General features: G+C 41.2%; 1 protein-coding gene across 8 annotated transcripts in view; it reads right to left on the bottom strand.

Moving 5' to 3' along the window:
• Acbd5 (acyl-CoA binding domain containing 5) overlaps positions 1-14,812 on the bottom strand; it is a 36,476-nt gene extending 21,664 nt beyond the window's left edge. Inside the window, exons 1-6 of one of the 8 annotated variants that reach the window (XM_075970664.1) lie at positions 14,741-14,812; positions 13,446-13,614; positions 7,092-7,212; positions 4,566-4,638; positions 2,346-2,460; positions 2,084-2,116 (exon numbers count right to left, since the gene is read on the bottom strand). In XM_075970664.1, the coding sequence (XP_075826779.1) occupies positions 2,084-2,116; positions 2,346-2,460; positions 4,566-4,638; positions 7,092-7,212; positions 13,446-13,521 (418 nt within the window). In that variant the 5' untranslated portion in view covers positions 13,522-13,614; positions 14,741-14,812. Of the gene's footprint in view, positions 1-2,083; positions 2,117-2,345; positions 2,461-4,565; positions 4,639-7,091; positions 7,213-13,445; positions 13,615-13,803 lie in introns of those variants that run through there. The other 7 variants (XM_075970665.1, XM_075970662.1, XM_075970666.1 and 4 more) reach the window with 7 other exon arrangements.
• Between the last annotated feature and the right edge of the window lie 4,005 nt (positions 14,813-18,817).

The raw sequence follows: 18,817 nt of genomic DNA, 5'->3' as shown, positions 1-18,817 counted from the left end.
GCCTGCCAAAAGCATCAATATGATATTTTAGTCCTACCAATAGTCTCCCTGGTCTCCCTGATAATATAGTTGGACTCCATTTTAATTGTTGAGATAAAACCTCACACTACAGCCCTGGCTGGCTTAGAACTCACTATGTAGACCAGACTGAACTCAATCCTGCAACAAGCTTCCTGCCTCTGCTCCCAACGAGCTGGGATTATAGACATACACCACCATGCCCGCCTAACTTTTCCTATCAGATACAGAATGCTGCATAAATCTGTATCATCATCCTGGCACAGAAGCCATGATAATGACTGCATTATTCAATCTCAGCATTTGTGCTGCAGAATCGGGCACTATTCACATTTTTAATTTTTTTGTATTGTCTTTAGGGCTTAAGGTATAAAGCCTAATTTTTATATATTTATAATGTGAATAATAGATAGATAGATAGATAGATAGATAGATAGATAGATAGATAGATAGATAGGCAGGCAGGCAGGGAGTAGATAGGCAAGCAGGCAGACTGACTGACTGACTTTTTGTGAAGAAATTTCAAGACAGGGTTTCTCTGTGTAGCCCTGGCTGTCTTAGAATTCACTCTGTAGACCAGGCTGGCCTAGAACTCAAGAGATCAAAGAGATCCTCTGCCTCTTGAGTGCTGGGATTAAAGGCGTGCGCCACCACTGCCACTTTTTTAAAACATCAATTTCACCACTTAAAGAAGCAAATAGTATTGGCCAAAATTTACCCTAAGAGAAGACACAAACTGCAATATGCTTTTCAACTGAGCTCTAACGAGGATACAGATCTGAAATTAGGAGTTTTAGAGTGATCTAAGACTGTCCACATCTGTAAGGGTGTCATGCTTTACCAGTGCTGAGCTCTAACGAGGATACAGATCTGGAATTGTTAGTTTTAGAGTGATCTAAGACTGTCCACATCTGTAAGGGTGTCATGCTTTACCAGTGCTGCTGGGTTCTGGACCACACTTTGAGAAACAACAGTACACAGACACTGAAGAGGGCAGAAAAGGCTAGGTGTGGTAGCTGTAACCCCTGCACTCAGGAGGCTGAGGCAAGAGGAATCCTGAGTTCAGATTAGCATAGTCTACATACTGAACCCTGTCAAAAATCAAACAAAACAACAATAAAAACAAAAAAACAAAACAAAAAGCAGAAAAAAAGAAGTGATCTTATACCATGAACATTTTTTCTTTCTCTTACAAAAATCCACTTTGGCACCAGCAATATGTCTCACTGGGCAGAGATACCCAACACAAACCTGATCTGAGTTCAGCTCGATTCTCAGGAACCACAGGATGGAAAGAAAGACAATTCCTGCAAACTACTCGCTGACCTCCACAATCACACTGGGGTGTGTATGCATGCATGCATGGCATGTGTGTGTGTGCACGCATACACACAGAATCTAACTTTAACAATCATTAAAAAGAAAAAGATCCAATTACATTAAATTCCAAAATACCTATACACTTTAACAGCGGGGTGCTGGGGACTGTGGATCCCCAGACCCCGAATTTCCTGTGACCCCCTGCCTGCCGGAGTAAACAACTTGTTTTCCTATGCCTGCAGCTGCTCTGAGCAAACAACTTGTTTTGTAGCTGCTCTGAGCATGAGACCCTCAAGAGTTCCTGATGACAGGGAAGTGGTTTCTGGTGGGCTTGCAGCTCAGAGTTACCACGTGGAAGGAGGCCCTATATAAGCTGCCCTAGAACACAGTAAAGGGCATTCGGGGCATCCTTGGCCTTCCTTACCCGTCTCTATGTATGTGTTTCGATCTCCAGCCCCTTGCCTGTACTGTAGCGCATAGAGCTGGCATTGTGCTACGGTGAGGCCTACATTCCTATTTAACTCCACCTAAGTAAACCAAATGAAAGACTAAAACTTCAAGTCTATTTTCTATTAAAGAATCATGACCTCGCCATAGTTTGTTCTGTAGTTCTAAGAATCAGCTGTAAGCTACCTGACATGGTGCTACCTGACATGACCAGGTCCTCTGGAAGAGCAGGAAGTGCTCTTTACCGTTGCCCTATAAATTTTAAGCAAGGGCTTTACATGGATTTCATTATTCCTACCTTCTAAATATTTGGAGAGTTTCTCCAGTCGGACTGGCATGTGAAAGTAAAAGAGAAAATTAGACACATAGGTATTAGTGCATGCATATTGTATCAGCTGCTGAGGTAAGAAAAAAAGGTAAAACAGAGCTGAGCAGGATTACACATGCCTGTAATCCCAGAATATGGGTGAATGAGGAAGGAAGGTGATGAGTTCGAGGCCAGCCTGGCCCGACCTTGTACACAAGACCATGTCTTGAAAAGAAACATAAGCCTGTCCAACCTGAGGTCAAGTCAGAACTCTTGCCACTCTTTTTGTCTTCTACAATTTCATAAAATGGACCGATAACATGCAGCAATTCTTCAACTTTCTCAGTCATGGGCATAGTTTCAAGAATCTATAATTAAGAGAAAGAAATACTGTAAAATCACCAACTATTAACTTGGTCTGTAGTTGTACAAAATCTACTATTCCCAGTCTGTCAATCATTTGCAGATTTGAAGTTCATTAGCAGACTTCCCAAAGGGACTACATTAGTTATATAATGAACATTAACTAATTTTTTTCAATCAAACTAAAGATGTATATGCTAATGATCTAAAAGTATGCTTGGAGCTGGTGACTAAGCTGTTAGTTACAGAAAACTTGATATCCCAGCACCCACATGGTGGCTAACAGCCATCTGCGGCTCCACTTTTGACCTCTGAGGGCTCCTATATCCATGTGGTCCACATATTCTCAGGCACATATACATAAATTAAAATAACCTTTTTTATTTAAAAAAATATTTTCATTTGAAGACGATTTTACATAGACTTCAAATGAAAGGATTATATAATAATTTTAAGTTTTACATTAAAATCTGGGGTTTATAAAAAAAACAGAAAACAGTAGAGCTAGAATGAAATTATATCTGCCATTTGATAGTAAGAAAGTTTCTAAGAGAACATAAAGATAAAGCATTGATAAACTCTTTGATACCTTCAAGACTATGAGACAATTTAGAATCATTCATCTGTTTTGGGGTTTGGGTGTTTGTTTTTGTTTGTGGGGGCAGGATCTCACTGTGTATCCCTGGCTGTCCTTGGAACTCCCTATATAGACCAGGCAGATCTTGAATTCATACAAGCACAAGTCAGCACTCCCAACTCCCTTTCTTACTATAAACTGGCTAAACCATTACTTAATAAAACTGGATAGGAAAAAATGGATAAATATTAATGTCAGTTCAATTTTATATTGAATTATAGAAACATATCCTGAAAGTTATACACTATTTGAGGTAAGAAAGAGGTCAGCAAGATGGCTCAGTGAGTAAAGACACTTGCTGCCAACCACACAACCTGAGGTTAATCCTTGGACCCCACTGCAGAAGGAGAGAACCAAGTCCTACAAGCTGCCCTGAGTGTCACACATACACTATGACACCCACAAAATAACTAAGTGTAACTTTTTTTTAACTTGATCACCTTGATAAACTAAATAACTTTTTTTTTAGTTTTTCGAGTTTTAGTTTTTAGGATTTCTCTACAGCTTTGAAGTCTGTCGTGGACTTAGCTCTTGTAGACCAGGCTGGCCTCGAACTCACAGAGATCCGACTGCCTCTGCCTCCCCGATTAAATCCTCTAGGATTAAAGGCGTGCACCACCCCCGCCCAGTCCTAAGTGTAACTTTTTTTAAAAAAGAATTATCAAACCACAGTGGCTTTTAATTTTCTCTGCTTTTGAAGGGTTCCTTTGTTTTTGTGCTACTGATACAGATAACAGCTAAAAAAAACAATGAACTCTACCCTCTGCTCTAAAGTCCACTAAAGAAAGTTGTGAAAATGTAACGAAGGGCACACAATGAGTAGCACAGGCAATATGAAAAAGAAACAGCAAAATATTCTGAATTTTCCAAATAAAAATTATTAAAAATCCTCTAGGGGGGAGGGAGACTAACTCCCTTATTTCAGACTTTATGTTCAAAAGCAGTTTCTTTAAAATCACTAGGCAGGGCTGGGCATGCAGTCAGTTACTATACTTGGCTTGCATGCAGGAAGCCTTTGGCTCTATTTCCAACACCACGTAAAACTGGGCTGTGAGGAGCTTGTACATAAGTCCAGTACTCAGGAAGTAGAGGCAAAGGAACCAGGTCATCTGCACAGACAACTCTGAGGCTGCTTAAAGCCTTGTCTCAAAAAAAAAAAAAAAAAAAAAAAAAAAACTACAGATACTGGACATGCAGCTCAATAGTAGCAACTAATGGCACACAAAAAAAGTAAATTCAAGATGTTTTGAGTACTTTTATTCTAGCTGAGCAGTGGTAGCGCACGCCTTTAATCCCAGCACTCAGGAGGCAGAGGCAGGCGGATCTCTGTCAGTTCGAGGCCAGCCTGGTCTACAAGAGCTAGTTCTAGGACAGGAACCAAAGCTACAGAGAAACCCTGTCCCAAAAAACAAAAAAAGAAAACCAAAAAAAACTTTTATTTTTTTATTCTGTACTATGAATTATTTCCCCCACCTTTTTCATTTCTTCAACATATGCAATCATGGCTTCTTCTTTAGTCATATCACCCAATGAACTCCAAGCATCCCTAGAAATGAAAATATAAAAGTAAAAACAAAAGTTACTTGATTTTTGAGCTAGGTATGCTAGTTCATGCCTGAACCCATTAAATAATAAAGTTATGCTAACTGCAGGAAAATGGATACAACTAGAGAAAATCATATGACATGAATTAAATCGATCTCAGAAAGACAAACATCAAGTTTTCTCCCATTTATTGATCTTACACTTCACACACAAAATCATGTCTGTACTGATGACATGAGAGTTAAGTGAGATGGAGGAACCAGGAACTAATGGAAGAAGGGGGGAAAGGGGCTAGAGAGATGTCTCAGTGGTTAAGAGCACTGACTGCTCTTCCAGAGGTCCCAGGTTCAATTCCTAGCATCCACGTGGCAGCGCACAACTGTAATTCTAGTTGCAGGGAACGTGACATCCATGGCAAAACACCAATGCACATAAAATAAAAATTAATTAATTAATTAAAAAGAAAGAGCAAGAAGGATAAAGGAAGGGTAGTCAAGTATGGGAGGAATGTGCTCAAAGTATATATCATACAAATAGCCTTTTATAACCTTTTATAATGATTTTTAAAAATATAAAATAAGAAAATTTTAAATATTAAACATTTGACACATTCACATAAGTGTAGACCACATAAGATTATACACTATTCTTAAATATTTCCTAAGAATCCTTTAAAAGGTTTTAAGGATTTTTAAAATATTTATTTGTGTCAGGTGGTGGTGGCACACACCTTTAATCCCAGCACTCAGGAAGCAGAGGCAGGCAGATCTCAAGTTCAAGGGCAGCCTGGTTTACAAAGTGAGCTCCAGGACAGCCAGGACTACTACAAAGAGAAACCCTATCTCAAAAAACAAAAGAACAAAAAAAAAAAAAAGAAAAGTTGATTTGCATGAGTGTATGTTTGCAGGAGTTTATGTGTACCATTGTGTGCAGGAACTCACAGAAGCCGAGAGGTTGTCAGATTCCCTGGAGCAGGAGTTAAAGGCGTGAGCCACCACATGGGTGCTGGAAACTAAACCTAGGTCCTCTGCAAAAAATACACTTAACCACTGAGCCATGTCTCCAGCCCCAAAGATCTAGCTTATTTTTTTCCTTTTTGAGTATATGTATGTGTGCCATTTGCAGACAACTGCTCTGACAGGCCAGAAGAGGCATCAGATCCCCTGGAGCTGGCGCCACAGGCAGTTGTAAGACACCCAGCGTGGGTGCTACCTTAGTCTCAAAGCAAACTCAAGGCCTCTGCAAGAGTACCAAGTGCTCTTAACCACTGAGCCATCTCTCCAGCCTTAGTAAAGTTTTCATGTCATAGGAACTGTGAAAGCCATGTTGTAGAGAAATATACATTTGGGTTAAAATTTTCCTATTAATTTAAATGTATAACTAATTTATATACTAAAAATAAAGATGAAATAGGCCTAAGGATGTAGTTCAGTTGGTAAAAGTATTTGTCTAGCAGGCACAAGGCCCTGGGTTCAATCCCTAGCATGGAATAAAGTAGGTATTGTAATCTTGCCCTGTAACCTCAACACTGGGAAGGCAGAGACAGAACAAAAGTTCAAGGCTACATATGAGTTTTAGAATGAGACTGTCTCAAAAGATAACACAAATCCCCTATTTATACATTGTTTTTAGCAGTTAACTCTGCCACAGGTCAACTCTAGGGGGAAAAATAATTTCCATCTATGAATTCAAAAACTTAATTATTTGAAAAACATGATGCACTAATTATCATGCTATATTGATAAAGTATAATCTAAAATTAACCTTTGTAAATCTGCCGTAGTAAACATACCAAGATGTTCATGGTAGTCAATGCAGAAAATGGTAGAGCATCTAAATATCTCATGATTCTTTTAACTAGAACATTAGAAGCCAATATTCAACTCAAGTACTGTGGGTCAGAAGTCATCTTAGACCAAAGGTAAGTAGCAGTCACTGAGTCAAGCCAAGTTACACATTACCTCAGTCTCAAAGCAAAAGCCACTATGTTCTTTGGCAGGTCAAAGAGATAAGGAAGCTTGTTTTTGCTTTTTTTGAGAAGCAGTCTCATATAGCACAGGCTGGCCTCACACTCACTATATAGCAAAAAAAGGCCTTGAATTCCTGATCCTTCTGCCTCTATCTCAGACTGTTAGAAATAACTAAATTGTACTACCAACAGCAAATGTGTTCATTTAATATGTGGGATTGATCTAAGGTTGGAAGGAGGAACCGCCACAAAAGGAAAGGAAGAATAAGTGCAAACATTTTCCATCTATTGAGTACCTACCCACAACAATGCTGTTTTCCTATCTTCCCCAAGATGTTCCTAATTATGCAAAAGTATATTAAGGACATTTAAAGAATAAAATTGTGAGCAAATACTTAGTAGGCTTTTATTCACAAAATACATAATAGCTGTATAATTAATTGATATAAATGAAAATTCTTTCTTAACTCTATAAGTGAAATTACCATTTATATCTTCCAATAGGATCCCAGAATCCAGGCCTTGAAAGTTTGCAGGGTCCTTCAGTTGCCTGTTTGTAGAAGCTATAGAACTTGAGCATCATTTCATTTGTTGGCTGAAATGATCCTATGGGGAACAAACATTAAATACAGATCACTTGGGACTGTAACTCATAACATAAAGCTGTGTATTAGCTTAGCCATACCACACTAGAAGTGGTTTTCTTCTTTGGTTTGATTTATTCAGATAGAGTCTAACACTATAGCTCAGGCTTGCCTGGAACTGCTATGTAGGCCGAGCTGGCTTCAAACTCCAACATCTTTCTGAACCAGACTCCTGAGTGTTAAGGGCAGGAGCCACCACACCAGGACTACATCTCTTTATAATTCAGATAATTTATTTCAATCTGAAAAACATCAGGTATTAGTCGTTTTCCTTTGATTTCAGAAAGTTCTTAAAGTTTAATATTTTGTTTTGATTTTTTGTTTGGTTAGATTTTTTGTTGTTGTTTTGTTTTGTTGGTTTTTTTGGTTTTTCGAGACAGGGTTTCTCTGTAGCTTTGGCGCCTGTCCTGGAACTCACTCTGTAAACCAGGCTGGCCTCGAACTTAAGTCCGCGTACCTCTCCTCCCAAGTGCTGGGATTAAAGGTGTGCACCACCAATGCCTGGCAAGTTTAAACTTTTTGTTGTTGTTGTTGTTTATTTTATTTTTTTTTTAGTTGTTGCAAAAAAAAAAAATTTCCCATTTCCCTCCCCCTCCTCGCACACATCGTCCCCTCTCCCCACTCCCCTCCCCCTTACCCCCACTCCATCAGTTCAATAAATAAATTAGCAACCATTTTATAAATGCAACTGACATAACCAGCAAATATTACACTAAAAAGAAATATATAAAGAACTGTTTTCAAAAAAATTGTGTCCAAAATTAGAGGTAGAAGTGAAAAATGTTATTTATTATTATTATTATTAACCAAAGTTCACACTAACTGGCTCTCCCAAAGTCCTTTGTCTAGTGGAAACTTAAAATCTGGCCAACAAATAAAATTCTAGTAACCAAGGTAAACATGCAAGTTTTTCACTTATGCTGCTCAGTTTTCCTGTAGACTGGGCTGGCCTGGAATTTACTATGTAACTCCACTGCTCATCCCATTCTCTGTGGTTTTGGAGCCTGTCCCGGAACTAGCTCTTGTAGACCAAGCTGGTCTCGAACTCACAGATCCACCTGCCTCTGCCTCCCAAGTGCTGGGATTAAAGGCGTGCGCCACTACCGCCCAGCTTGTTCATCCCATTCTTATCTTCAAAAGTCACATGCTTACTTTGGTTATTAAAATTATACTTTGCATAATGAGTTACTATTCATTTTAATCTATTTGTTTTTATGTTTCAAATATTTTAACATTTTTATATTTAAAATCCTCAAATTATAAGTACTATAAGTTACAATATTCAGTAAAAGCCATACATATAAATGTTAAAATCTGTATTGCAAAGAAATATTAATAATGGCATAAGAAATTTCATGACCTGTTATTAAATGGGAAAAGGAAGAAAACATCTTTTAAAGGCCATAAACAGACAGGCGGTGGTGGCGCATGCCTTTAATCCCAGCACTTGGGGGCAGAGGCAGGCGGATCTGTGAGTTCGAGGCCAGCCTGGTCTACAAGAGCTAGTTCCAGGACAGGCTCTAAAGCTACACTGAAAAACCCTGTCTCGAAAAACCGAAATAAATAAATAAATAAATAAATAAATAAATAAGTAAGTAAAAGGCCATAAACAGCCATGCAATGGCGGTTCATACTTTTAATCCCAACACTCAGGAGGCCGAAGCAGGTGGATCTATGTGAGTTGGAGGCCAGCCTGGTCTACAGATCGAGTTTCAGGACAACCAAGGCTGTTACATAGAGAAATCCTGACTCACAAAAGAAAAAGACCATAAACAGGGGCTGGAGAGATCGCTCAGCAGCCAAGAGTACTGGCTACTCTTACAAAGACCCTTGGTTCGATTCCCAACACCCATATGGCAACTCACAACCATCTGTAACTCTGATACCCTCTTCTAGCCTCCATGGGCACCAGACAGGTACACAGAGGCATATAAGCAAGCAGAACAGTAAAACACATTAAAGAAAAAAAAAACACAGATACAATAAGACCTAAATGAGGTATGGTGTGTGTGTGTGTGTGTGTGTGTGTGTGTGTGTGTGTGTGTGTGTGTGTGTGTAAATAGTACAGTATACCAAGTGAGAATACCTTGGGAAGGAGAGGCAAAAGGATTACAGGCAAAGGCCAAAATAAGATAACCAGGGGTTACATAGTAAGTTCCAGGCCAGCCCAGTCTACAGAGGAACAATTTATCTCCTACCAAGGAATACAACACAATATGCATGAAAATGTTAAAAGGGGATGTTGCTGGATAGTAGGTATGTATACAGATTATTATTTCATTTTCCCTTTTCCTGTTAAAAGAAACTCAGTGCTGTCTCTGGACTGATAGCTGGGGAACCTGCATAGGACCGAACTCGATCCTCAGAATGTGGGTGACTGTTCTGTGACTTGGACAGTCTGGGGGTCCGCTGGCAGTGGGACCAGGATTTATCCCTAGAGTATGACCTAGCTTTTTGGAGCCCATTTCCTATAGACGGATACTTTGCTCAGCCTCTGATACAGCGGGGAGGTGCTTTGGTCCCACTAGACTTTGTTGACTCCCCATGGGAGGCCATATCCTTTCTGAGGAGTGAATGCAGGATTGGATGGGGAGTAGGTGGGAGAGTAGGTAGGGGGAATGGGATGAGGGGAGGGAGGGAGGGGGAGCTGTGATTGGTATGTAAAATGAAAAAAAACTTTTAAATAAAAAAAGTATTTGACAGAAAAAAATAAATCTCAGTCTTGTTTGTTTTGGTTTTTATGTGTGTGTGTCTGAAAGTGAGTGTGCGTTTCTGCAGTAAGATCCCCTGAAGCTAGAGTCACATGACAGGAATTTGTGAACCTCCTGCTGTGCTTGCTGGGAACTAAACTCAGGTCCTCCAGAAGAGGAACAAGGCTCTTAACTGCTGAGCCATCTCTCCATCATACTGCTCATTACTTTTAAAAATGAAAATAGTTATAAAAACAATAATTATAAAGGTAGTTTAAAGATAATGGATTATATATCAAGTATTACATGAAGTAATCAAAAGCTAATAGAATTTTTTTAACTAGAAATTACAACATATACAAATTGAAAACTGGTAGTTCAGGTTTGGCCAAGAGTATATAATTAATTCCGAAATCACAGTAATAACTACCTATATAATAAATGAACATTTAGGAGTATTTCTTAGGCACGGTATTTCAACAAGATAGTTATTCTTGATATAGCAAAGAATAAAAATAGAAAAACCACAGTTAAAATGAGTTAATAACTCAAATGTAAATTTAAAATTTCAAAAACAATAAAAGGAGAAGGGTGGTGAGAGCTGAGCACATCTAAGGCACCTGTAACCAAGACACCATGGAAAGAGGAAATTAACTCCCGTAAGTGTCCTCTGACCTCCACACGTGCACTAACACACACACACACAAAATAAATGTAATAAAAAATTTTAATTAAACAACTATCTCATTCTTCAGTAAGCTAACAAAATGTACAAGTTTATTAGCTTAAGTAAAAGGTACATATTATAAAAGATATAAACAAAACTGAAAACATACACTGAATATACTACATATACGGCAGCATTACTTCTGTCCTAAAAACACTCTTGGGACATATGTAACATATGTATTTGAAATATTATCTAATGCTGGGTGATGGTGATGGTGGCATATGCCTTTAATCCCTGCACTTGGGAGTCAGAGGCAGAAGGATCTCAGTGAGTTCGAGGCCAGCCTGGTCTACAAAGCGAGTTCCACAACACCAAGTTCTGTTACACAGAGAAACTCTGTCTTGAAAAACCAAAAAATCAAAGGTTCTATCAAACACGTATTTTACGTAACTCATTAACTTGGATTTGTTTGTAACTTTTATTTGTGCTCCTGTGTCAGTATATCGGGGCCAGAAGAGACCATTGCGTCCCCTAGAGCTGGTGGTGTGGGTACTAGAGAACAAACTTGAGTCCTCTGAAAAAGCAGCAAGTCCTCTTAACCACTGAACCCTCTCTCCAGACCCTCATTACTTTAGGCTTTAAATAAAAACTAGGCAATAAATAACAAAAGCCACAAGATCTCACCGCAAAATTATTCCAAGCCAACCGAACAATTTATAAAAGGACTGGAGAAGTAGCACAACGGTAGAGAACTTGCTTAGGATGATCAAGGTCCAAGGTTCAATCCCTAATACTGCCAATAAATAAACAAGCAATAAATTAAAATATTATAAGCCAGTCATGGTAAAGGATACCTATAATCCCAAAATTTAGGAGGCAGGAGAAAGAGGATCTCCCAACTTGAGGCCAGCGTGAGCCTACCTAGTAAGTTTTGTCTCAAAAAACAAAAAATGAAAAAACTACAAAAATACCTGTCACAAGGGCCATTTAACACGTTTATCTTAATTTTACAATTCTTTGGTTTCTTTTGTGTGTGTGTGTGTGTGTGTGTGTGTGTGTGTTTTAAACAAGATCTTGCTATGTAGCCCAAACTGGCTGGCCTGCAATCCATTATCTATACATGTATCCAGTGTGTATGTGTGTCTTAATAGTGAGTAGAATGTAAAATAATAAAGTAGGAAGGTTTGAAAGATCAGGTCTAGCTTATCAATTTTCAAAAAAATATAAAATGAATAGCTTAGAAAAGTGAACATACGGCACGCGGTGGTGGTACACACTTTTAATCCCAGCATTTGGGAAGCAGAGGCAAGTAGATCTCTGTGAGTTCAAGGCCAGCCTGGTCTACAGCGTGAGTTCTATGACAGCCAGGGCTACATAGAGAAACCCTGTCTCAAAATACCAAAAAAAAAAAAAAAAAAAAAAAAGAACACATTACTTACATAAAACCCTTAAATCATACTTTCCAGTAAATTTTCTTAATTGAACATTTAAACATTTAAAATATCGATATCTAATTGAATTCCTAACTTATTTCCTTTTTTTGTTTTTTGATAGGGTCTCCTTATGCAGATCAGACTGGCCTCAAACTCAGAGATCCACCTGACTTTGCCTCTGGTGTGCCAAGATTAAAGGTGTGTGCCACCACACTGGGCTTATTATTGCCTTCCTTCATTTAGCTTATTTGTACGTATCCTTTAGTTTTCTATGTATTCTCCTCCAATACAATGTTAAAGGTATACAATAAAACACCACTGAGTTGGGCTGGAGAGATGGCTCAGAGGTTAAGAGCACTGATTGCTCTTTCTAGAGGTCCTGAGTTCAATTCCCAGCAACCACATGGCAGCTCATAACCATCTATAATGAGATCTGTTGCCTTCCTCTGGCATGCAAGCAACAGTCAGACAGAACACTGTAAACCTTAAGAAAAAAAACACCGAGCCTAGACCTTGTACACACTAGGCAAGTACTCCACTACTGAGCAAGTACTCCAGCCCTCTTGATCCTCCAAAGAAGCCGGGATTACAACCTGTGCCACTGTTTTGGAGGTGTGCACGACCTGAACGGGGCTTTGTACATAGTAATGCATGCCCTACAAGCTTTCAGAAGTGTACTTGAAGAGTTTTTATTGAAATGAACTATGCTGACTTTCATTACTTGGCCAAAAGATGATAAATGAAATGGGAGAAAATATGAAATACTATAGTAATATAGGAATGCTATGTTTGTCTTGGCTTACAAATCTAGCACACATAATAATGCTTAAGATAATTTTTAACTTATTATAAAATATAAATTATAATGCAAATGGATATTAATGTAAAAGGTGAAAGTCTCCCTTCTGAAGCTTCTCTTAGAATAGAAAGAAAAATAAAACTTAGTGATGGAAAATATTCCTTAACACTAACTAGTCAGAGAAAATTACAAAAACTTTTGCAAATTGTTAACAGGACACATACGAATAAAACCGTATCTAGGCACATCACAGTCAAAATAATCATTTTACAGGTGAATATATTTGTTCTTTCCTCATGTTTCATATCAAAAGTTTCTAAAGGTTTGAATTACACACTTTTGAGCGATGTAGCACTAGACATCTCACCCCAGATTTTTTAAACATACCCAAATCCACAGTTATTAAGTGAGAAGACTTCTTTTCAACGACATAAACTACTTAAATAGTACATTCACCTTTGGCCTCAAAGATGGGGGTAATTAACTCACATTCAATACCATCCTTTCAATTACACGCCTTTTAATGGCTGAATGGGAGGGGGCGCTAAATAAGGGAAACGAAAACCAGCTGAGAGGCTTTAAGGGAAAGCCAAGTGCACTTACCATTTTTCGGCAAACTCTGGATCACCTTCACGGCCGCCTCAAACCTGGTTTCATACACCGATCTTGTGTCCGCCATCTCCAGCTGCCAGCACCGGCCCCGGTCCCAAGGTCTGTCGGCGGGAATCAGACAGCAGCAGCAGCACCAGCTTTCCCAAGAGCCTGCATGAAACTGAACACCGAGTGCAGCCGCGGATTAAGATAGCCCGAAGTCAGGAGGCCGGGGAGGGCAGCTAGGGGGTCAAGTCCCCTTTGCTCAGACCAATCAAGGCCACACCGACCAAGGTGGCCTGTTCCTTCCCCCTTCGTGGGGCGTGACTAAGAGAACATCCCAGCCAACAAAAACAGCAAAACAACTCACCGAGAGGAAGAGCATCTCTAGCAGCAGGCCTTAGGGGTTGCGCCGCCAGTAACAGCGGACCCTTTCTCCCACCCGGATGCTGCGGGCCGACCAGCCACACCCCCCATTCCGGAGAAGTCGTTCAGTCGGGGGGCACCCTCCCCGCAGCCCCGCCCCGGAGTCACCGGAGGACCCACTAGCCGCCGCCGCCGCGGAGCAATAAACCCCACCCACCCGCTCCGCAGCCGCGGTGACGCGGACTGGAGGTGCTCGGAGGAGAGGCCAGGCGCTGGCAGGGTCGGTCTGCGGAGGGCCCTGTGCTTGTTTATGTTCCGGCTGGGAGGACCGATGCTGATGACGCGCTAGGGTTCTACGCCGGGTCCCAAAGGTGCCCCCTGGATACCGCTAGTGTTTATTAAAAAAATAAAAATAAAAAAGTCCGCGGTCCTCAAGGCTCGGGTTAAACTCTGGAGGGTACTGAGTCACAACAAAGTTCGCTTCAAAACTTCCTTTTTGCCACTTAATCTCTGTGACCTAGGAGAAGTCGCTCTGCCTCCCCGGCGGATTTACACCACACTGAAGGGCAGAAAGGGGGATTAAGAACAAGGATGGAGGTGCTTAGCGTTGGCCCACAAGACTGCGACGGCTTCCACCGAAGGGCAAAGATGAGCGGCGGTCGCCTGCTACTCAGGTCCTCTGCTACCCACTCCTCACGCCCACTTCCTGCCCGGCCGGAGGCTAGGGCTGGAGAAGAAGCACGCGTGGGAGCTCAGTACCCGCGTTGTCGGCACTGGGAAAGCTCGCAGGGACGTGGGGTGCTGTGCCCGGAAATCTCAAGGACGCCCTATTGGACGCGTCATTTTCGTCGGTTTAGGGTGGGTTGGGAGGGTTACTCGTACAATCTAGTTGCGAACCATAAGGTCAGCTCTTCCCTTGGAGCCGCGGAGTCGGCATTTACCTTGATATAGCCAAATGACTGGCAAGGCCTGTCCGCCCTGTCTCGACGCCTGCCCCTCACCTTGCCCCGCGGGCTTATGGGAACTGTAGTTCCCCGGCGCTTCCGGCCATCTTCCTCCTGTTTCCGGTTCGGTATCTCATTGTAGCCCACCCTCCCCGTGTCTGGCGGAAGTGCCTTTCTTCCGGGTTTCGTTTGGGAGATTTTTCCGAAGTGCGTCGTGTACTCGGAGCAAAAAGGAATATCGGTAATTTCTCTGACAGGCGTATTCCCTGACAGCAGGTTGAGGTTGGTGTTGCGAACAGTGTCACCTGAAGAGTTCCCTCAGGGCTCATTTCCCCCTGTACTAAAGATGACCCGGTGTTAAGTAACCCAGAAAAAATATAGGACTCACTGATAAATCAGAAGACGAAACGTTCTTGAGAGTAAGCGCAGGCATCGGGAGAGAATCGCTGACGGGTGCCTCACCACCTACGTCTGTCTGATATTTAGCAAATATCATTTGACGTCCTCCAGAAGCACTGTAGGGTATTTACAAATGAGGAAATGTAAGTTGACTTTCCCAAGGTCCTGAAATTTAAGCTGAGTATAAATCAAACCATAAAACCGGCAATAAATTAGAATTTCGTAGTCGTGCGAAAGGAAGACACAAGTTTTCTAACTTTCTCAAGATAAGATAGCTTTGTGTGTTTAATACCTTTTGCCTCACCTGCCTTTTTTTTTTTTTTTTTGAGTGAGGTGCTTCTCAGCCCTAGTCTAATCAGTTATTCATAAACAAAAAGGATTTGGGTGGCCATGGCCAGGCGGTGGTGGCGCACACCTTTAATCCAGCCCTGGGGCGGCAGAGGCTGACAGCTCTCTGTGAGTTCAAGACCAGCCAGGTCTACAGCGTGAGTTCCAGGACAGACCTCAGAAAGCTACAAAGAAGCCCTGTCTTGAAAAGCAAAACACCCCCCCCCCAAAGGAGGGTTGGGCATTTATTTTTAATACTTCATTTTGACAACTGTTAATTACATTCTTGTAATAAGCTGCCCTGCCAGTTCTGCTGATCTTTAGGTAATAATGACTGCATGTTTTGCCGGTGATTGCACTGAATTTTATTGTATGGTTGTATGAATTTCCAGTTGTTTTTTTTAATTTATTTATTTGTTTATTAAAGATTTCTGCCTCCTCCCCGCCACCGCCTCCCATTTCCCTCCCCCTCCCCCGATCAAGTCCCCCTCCCTCATCAGCTCGAAGAGCAATCAGGGTTCCCTGACCTGTGGGAAGTCCAAGGACCACCCACCTCCATCCAGGTCTAGTAAGGTGAGCATCCAAACTGCCTAGGCTCCCCCAAAGCCAGTACGTGCAGTAGGATCAAAACCCATTGCCATTGTTCTTGAGTTCTCAGTAGTCCTCATTGTCCACTATGTTCAGCAAGTCCGGTTTTATCTCATGCTTTTTCAGACCCAGGCCAGCTGGCCTTAGTGGGTTCCCGATAGAACATCTTGAATTTTGCATACAAATGGATGGAAATAGAAAACACTATCCTGAGTGAGGTAAGCCAGACCCAAAAAGAGGAACATGGGATGTACTCACTCATATTTGGTTTCTAGCCATAAATAAAGGACATTGAGCCTATAATTCGCCATCCTAGAGAAGCTAAATAAGAAGATGAATCCAAAGAAAAACATATAGGCATCCTCCGGAATATTAACCTTCAGCAGGTGATGAAAGGAGACAGAGACAGAGACCCACATTGGAGCACCGGACTGAAATCTCAAGGTCCAAATCAGGAGCAGAAGGAGAGAGAGAACGAGCAAGAAACTCAGGACTGCGAGGGGTGCACCCACACACTGAATTTCCAGTTTTAGAATAACATAAGGATAAAGGAAATTGATATTATTTGGGTAAAAGATGTTTAAAGTAGCTTTTCTTTTGCCAAGAAGTAGAAGCAAGCTAAGTGTCTACCAACAAGTGGATTTTTTTAATGTGGTACATATACATGGAAAACTGATGAACCAGAGGAAAATAAAATCCGTGCCTTCTTTTTGTTCCATTTATTTGTGTATATGGAGGATGGGTCATGCATATCACAAAAGTGCTGGGCAGGACAACTTGCAGAATTAGTTCTCCCTTTCTACCACGGGACTCTGGGGATTGAATTCAGGTAGTCAGGCTTGGCAGAAAATATTCGTACCCACTAAGCACTTGAGAGGTTCCTGACAGCATGAATGGAACTGGTGGTTATGCTAAATGAAATAAATCGAGCACATGAAAACAAGTGTTGCATGATCTTATGAGTGTAAAATAAAAACCACTGATCTCAGAGGTTGAAAGTGGTTTGGGGCATACCACCCTAATGGGACCATATCTGGTCCAATCTCAGAAGGTAAAAGCAAAGTTAGAGCTGCTGTGCTGACTAATTTTATGTCAGCTTGACTGACACAAGCTAGAGTCATCTAAGAGAAGGGGGATCCCAATTGAGAAAATGCCTCTGTGAGGTCAGTGTGTTGCCAATCTTGTAGAACATTTTATTATTAAGAGATTGATATGGAAGGGTCCAGCCAATTGTGGGTGGTACCATCCCTGGTCTGGGTTTTATAAGAAATAAAGCTGAGCTAGTCATGAGGAAGAAGCCAGTCAGTAAGCAACCCCTCCATGGACTCTGCATCAACTCCTGCCTCTGGGTTCTGATGTGGGATGCCCTGTTTTGTTACCATTGGTTAGTAAAGAAACTGCTTTGGCCTATGGCAGAACAGAATAAGCTAAGCAGGAAATCCAAACAAAGATGGGGAGGAGCTGAGTCTGGGACACCAGCAGCTTCTAGGGAAGCAAGATGTGAGGTAACAGGACATGAGCCTTGTGGTAAAATATACAATAATAGAAATGTGTTCATTTAAAATGTAAAATCTAGTTAGCAATAAGCCTGAGCCATCAGCTGATGTGGGAGTGTCATATATCAATCTGTTGATTTCATTGGTTAAGTAATTAACAAACTGCTTGGGCTCATAGCTTAGAACATAGGTGGGTGGAGTAAAGAGAACAAAACGCTGGGAGGACGAGGAAGTGAGGTAAGATGCCTCAGACAGAGACGCCATGCTCTGCTCTCCCAGGCAGACGCGATTCAGCTCCGACCCAGGATGGACATAGGCTAGAATCTTCCTGGTAAGCGTACCTTGGGGTGCAACACAGATGATTAGAAATGGACCAAATTAATATGTGAGAATTAGCCTAGAAGAGGCTAGATAGAAATGGGCCAAGCAGTGTCTAAAAGAATACAGTTTCCGTGTAATTATTTCGGGTAAAGCTAGCTGTGCGGGCGGCCGGGTGCCGGGGATGCAGCCCCGCCGCTCCTCTTACAACAATCAGCCAAACAGATTGTGCATGTGACCATCAATACCTATTCAGGATTCTTGATAGCCACTATGCAAACTGGGGAAGCATGTGATAGCTAATTGCTTAAAATGATTTTCATATATGGGGATTCCTAAAATTATAAAAATGGATAATAGATCGAGATATACTGGTAAAGCATTTCAGAAATATTATTCCCAATGGAAAACTGACATAAAACAGACATTCTTTATATTCCTCAAGGACAAGATATTGTTCATCAAGCCCATGGTAGTCTCAAGATACATCTTTTTTTTTCTTTTATTTTTTGTTTGTTTGTTTGTTTTTCGAGACAGGATTTGGCTGTAGCTATCAAGCCTGTCCTGGAAGTAGCTCTTGTAGACCATGCTGGCCTCAAATTCACAGGAATCCACCTGCCTCTGCCTTCCGAGTGCTGGGATTAAAGACATGCGTCACCACTGCCCCGCTCAAAAAATATAAAATGGGGAGTTACATTCTCAGTCACCACATAATGCATGTGACTACATAATCATGTCCTTTTTGTTTTACATTTCCTAAGTGTGGATGCCCATGCACAGTCTGTTGCAGGCAGATTTTGGCAGCATGGCACACGAGCAACTTCTGCTCAGGTGAAATGGAAAGATCCTTACACTGGATTGTGGCAGGGTTGCAACCCTGTTCTGATAGGGGGTTGAGGGCATGTTTGTTTTGTTTTTGTTTTTAAGATTTATTTATACAGTATCC

This window comes from Microtus pennsylvanicus, chromosome 4, assembly GCF_037038515.1.
Source record: "Microtus pennsylvanicus isolate mMicPen1 chromosome 4, mMicPen1.hap1, whole genome shotgun sequence".
Taxonomy (NCBI): Eukaryota; Metazoa; Chordata; class Mammalia; order Rodentia; family Cricetidae; genus Microtus; species Microtus pennsylvanicus.
Note: the sequence above shows the minus strand (reverse complement) of the source record. Positions and strands in the feature narration are given on the sequence as shown.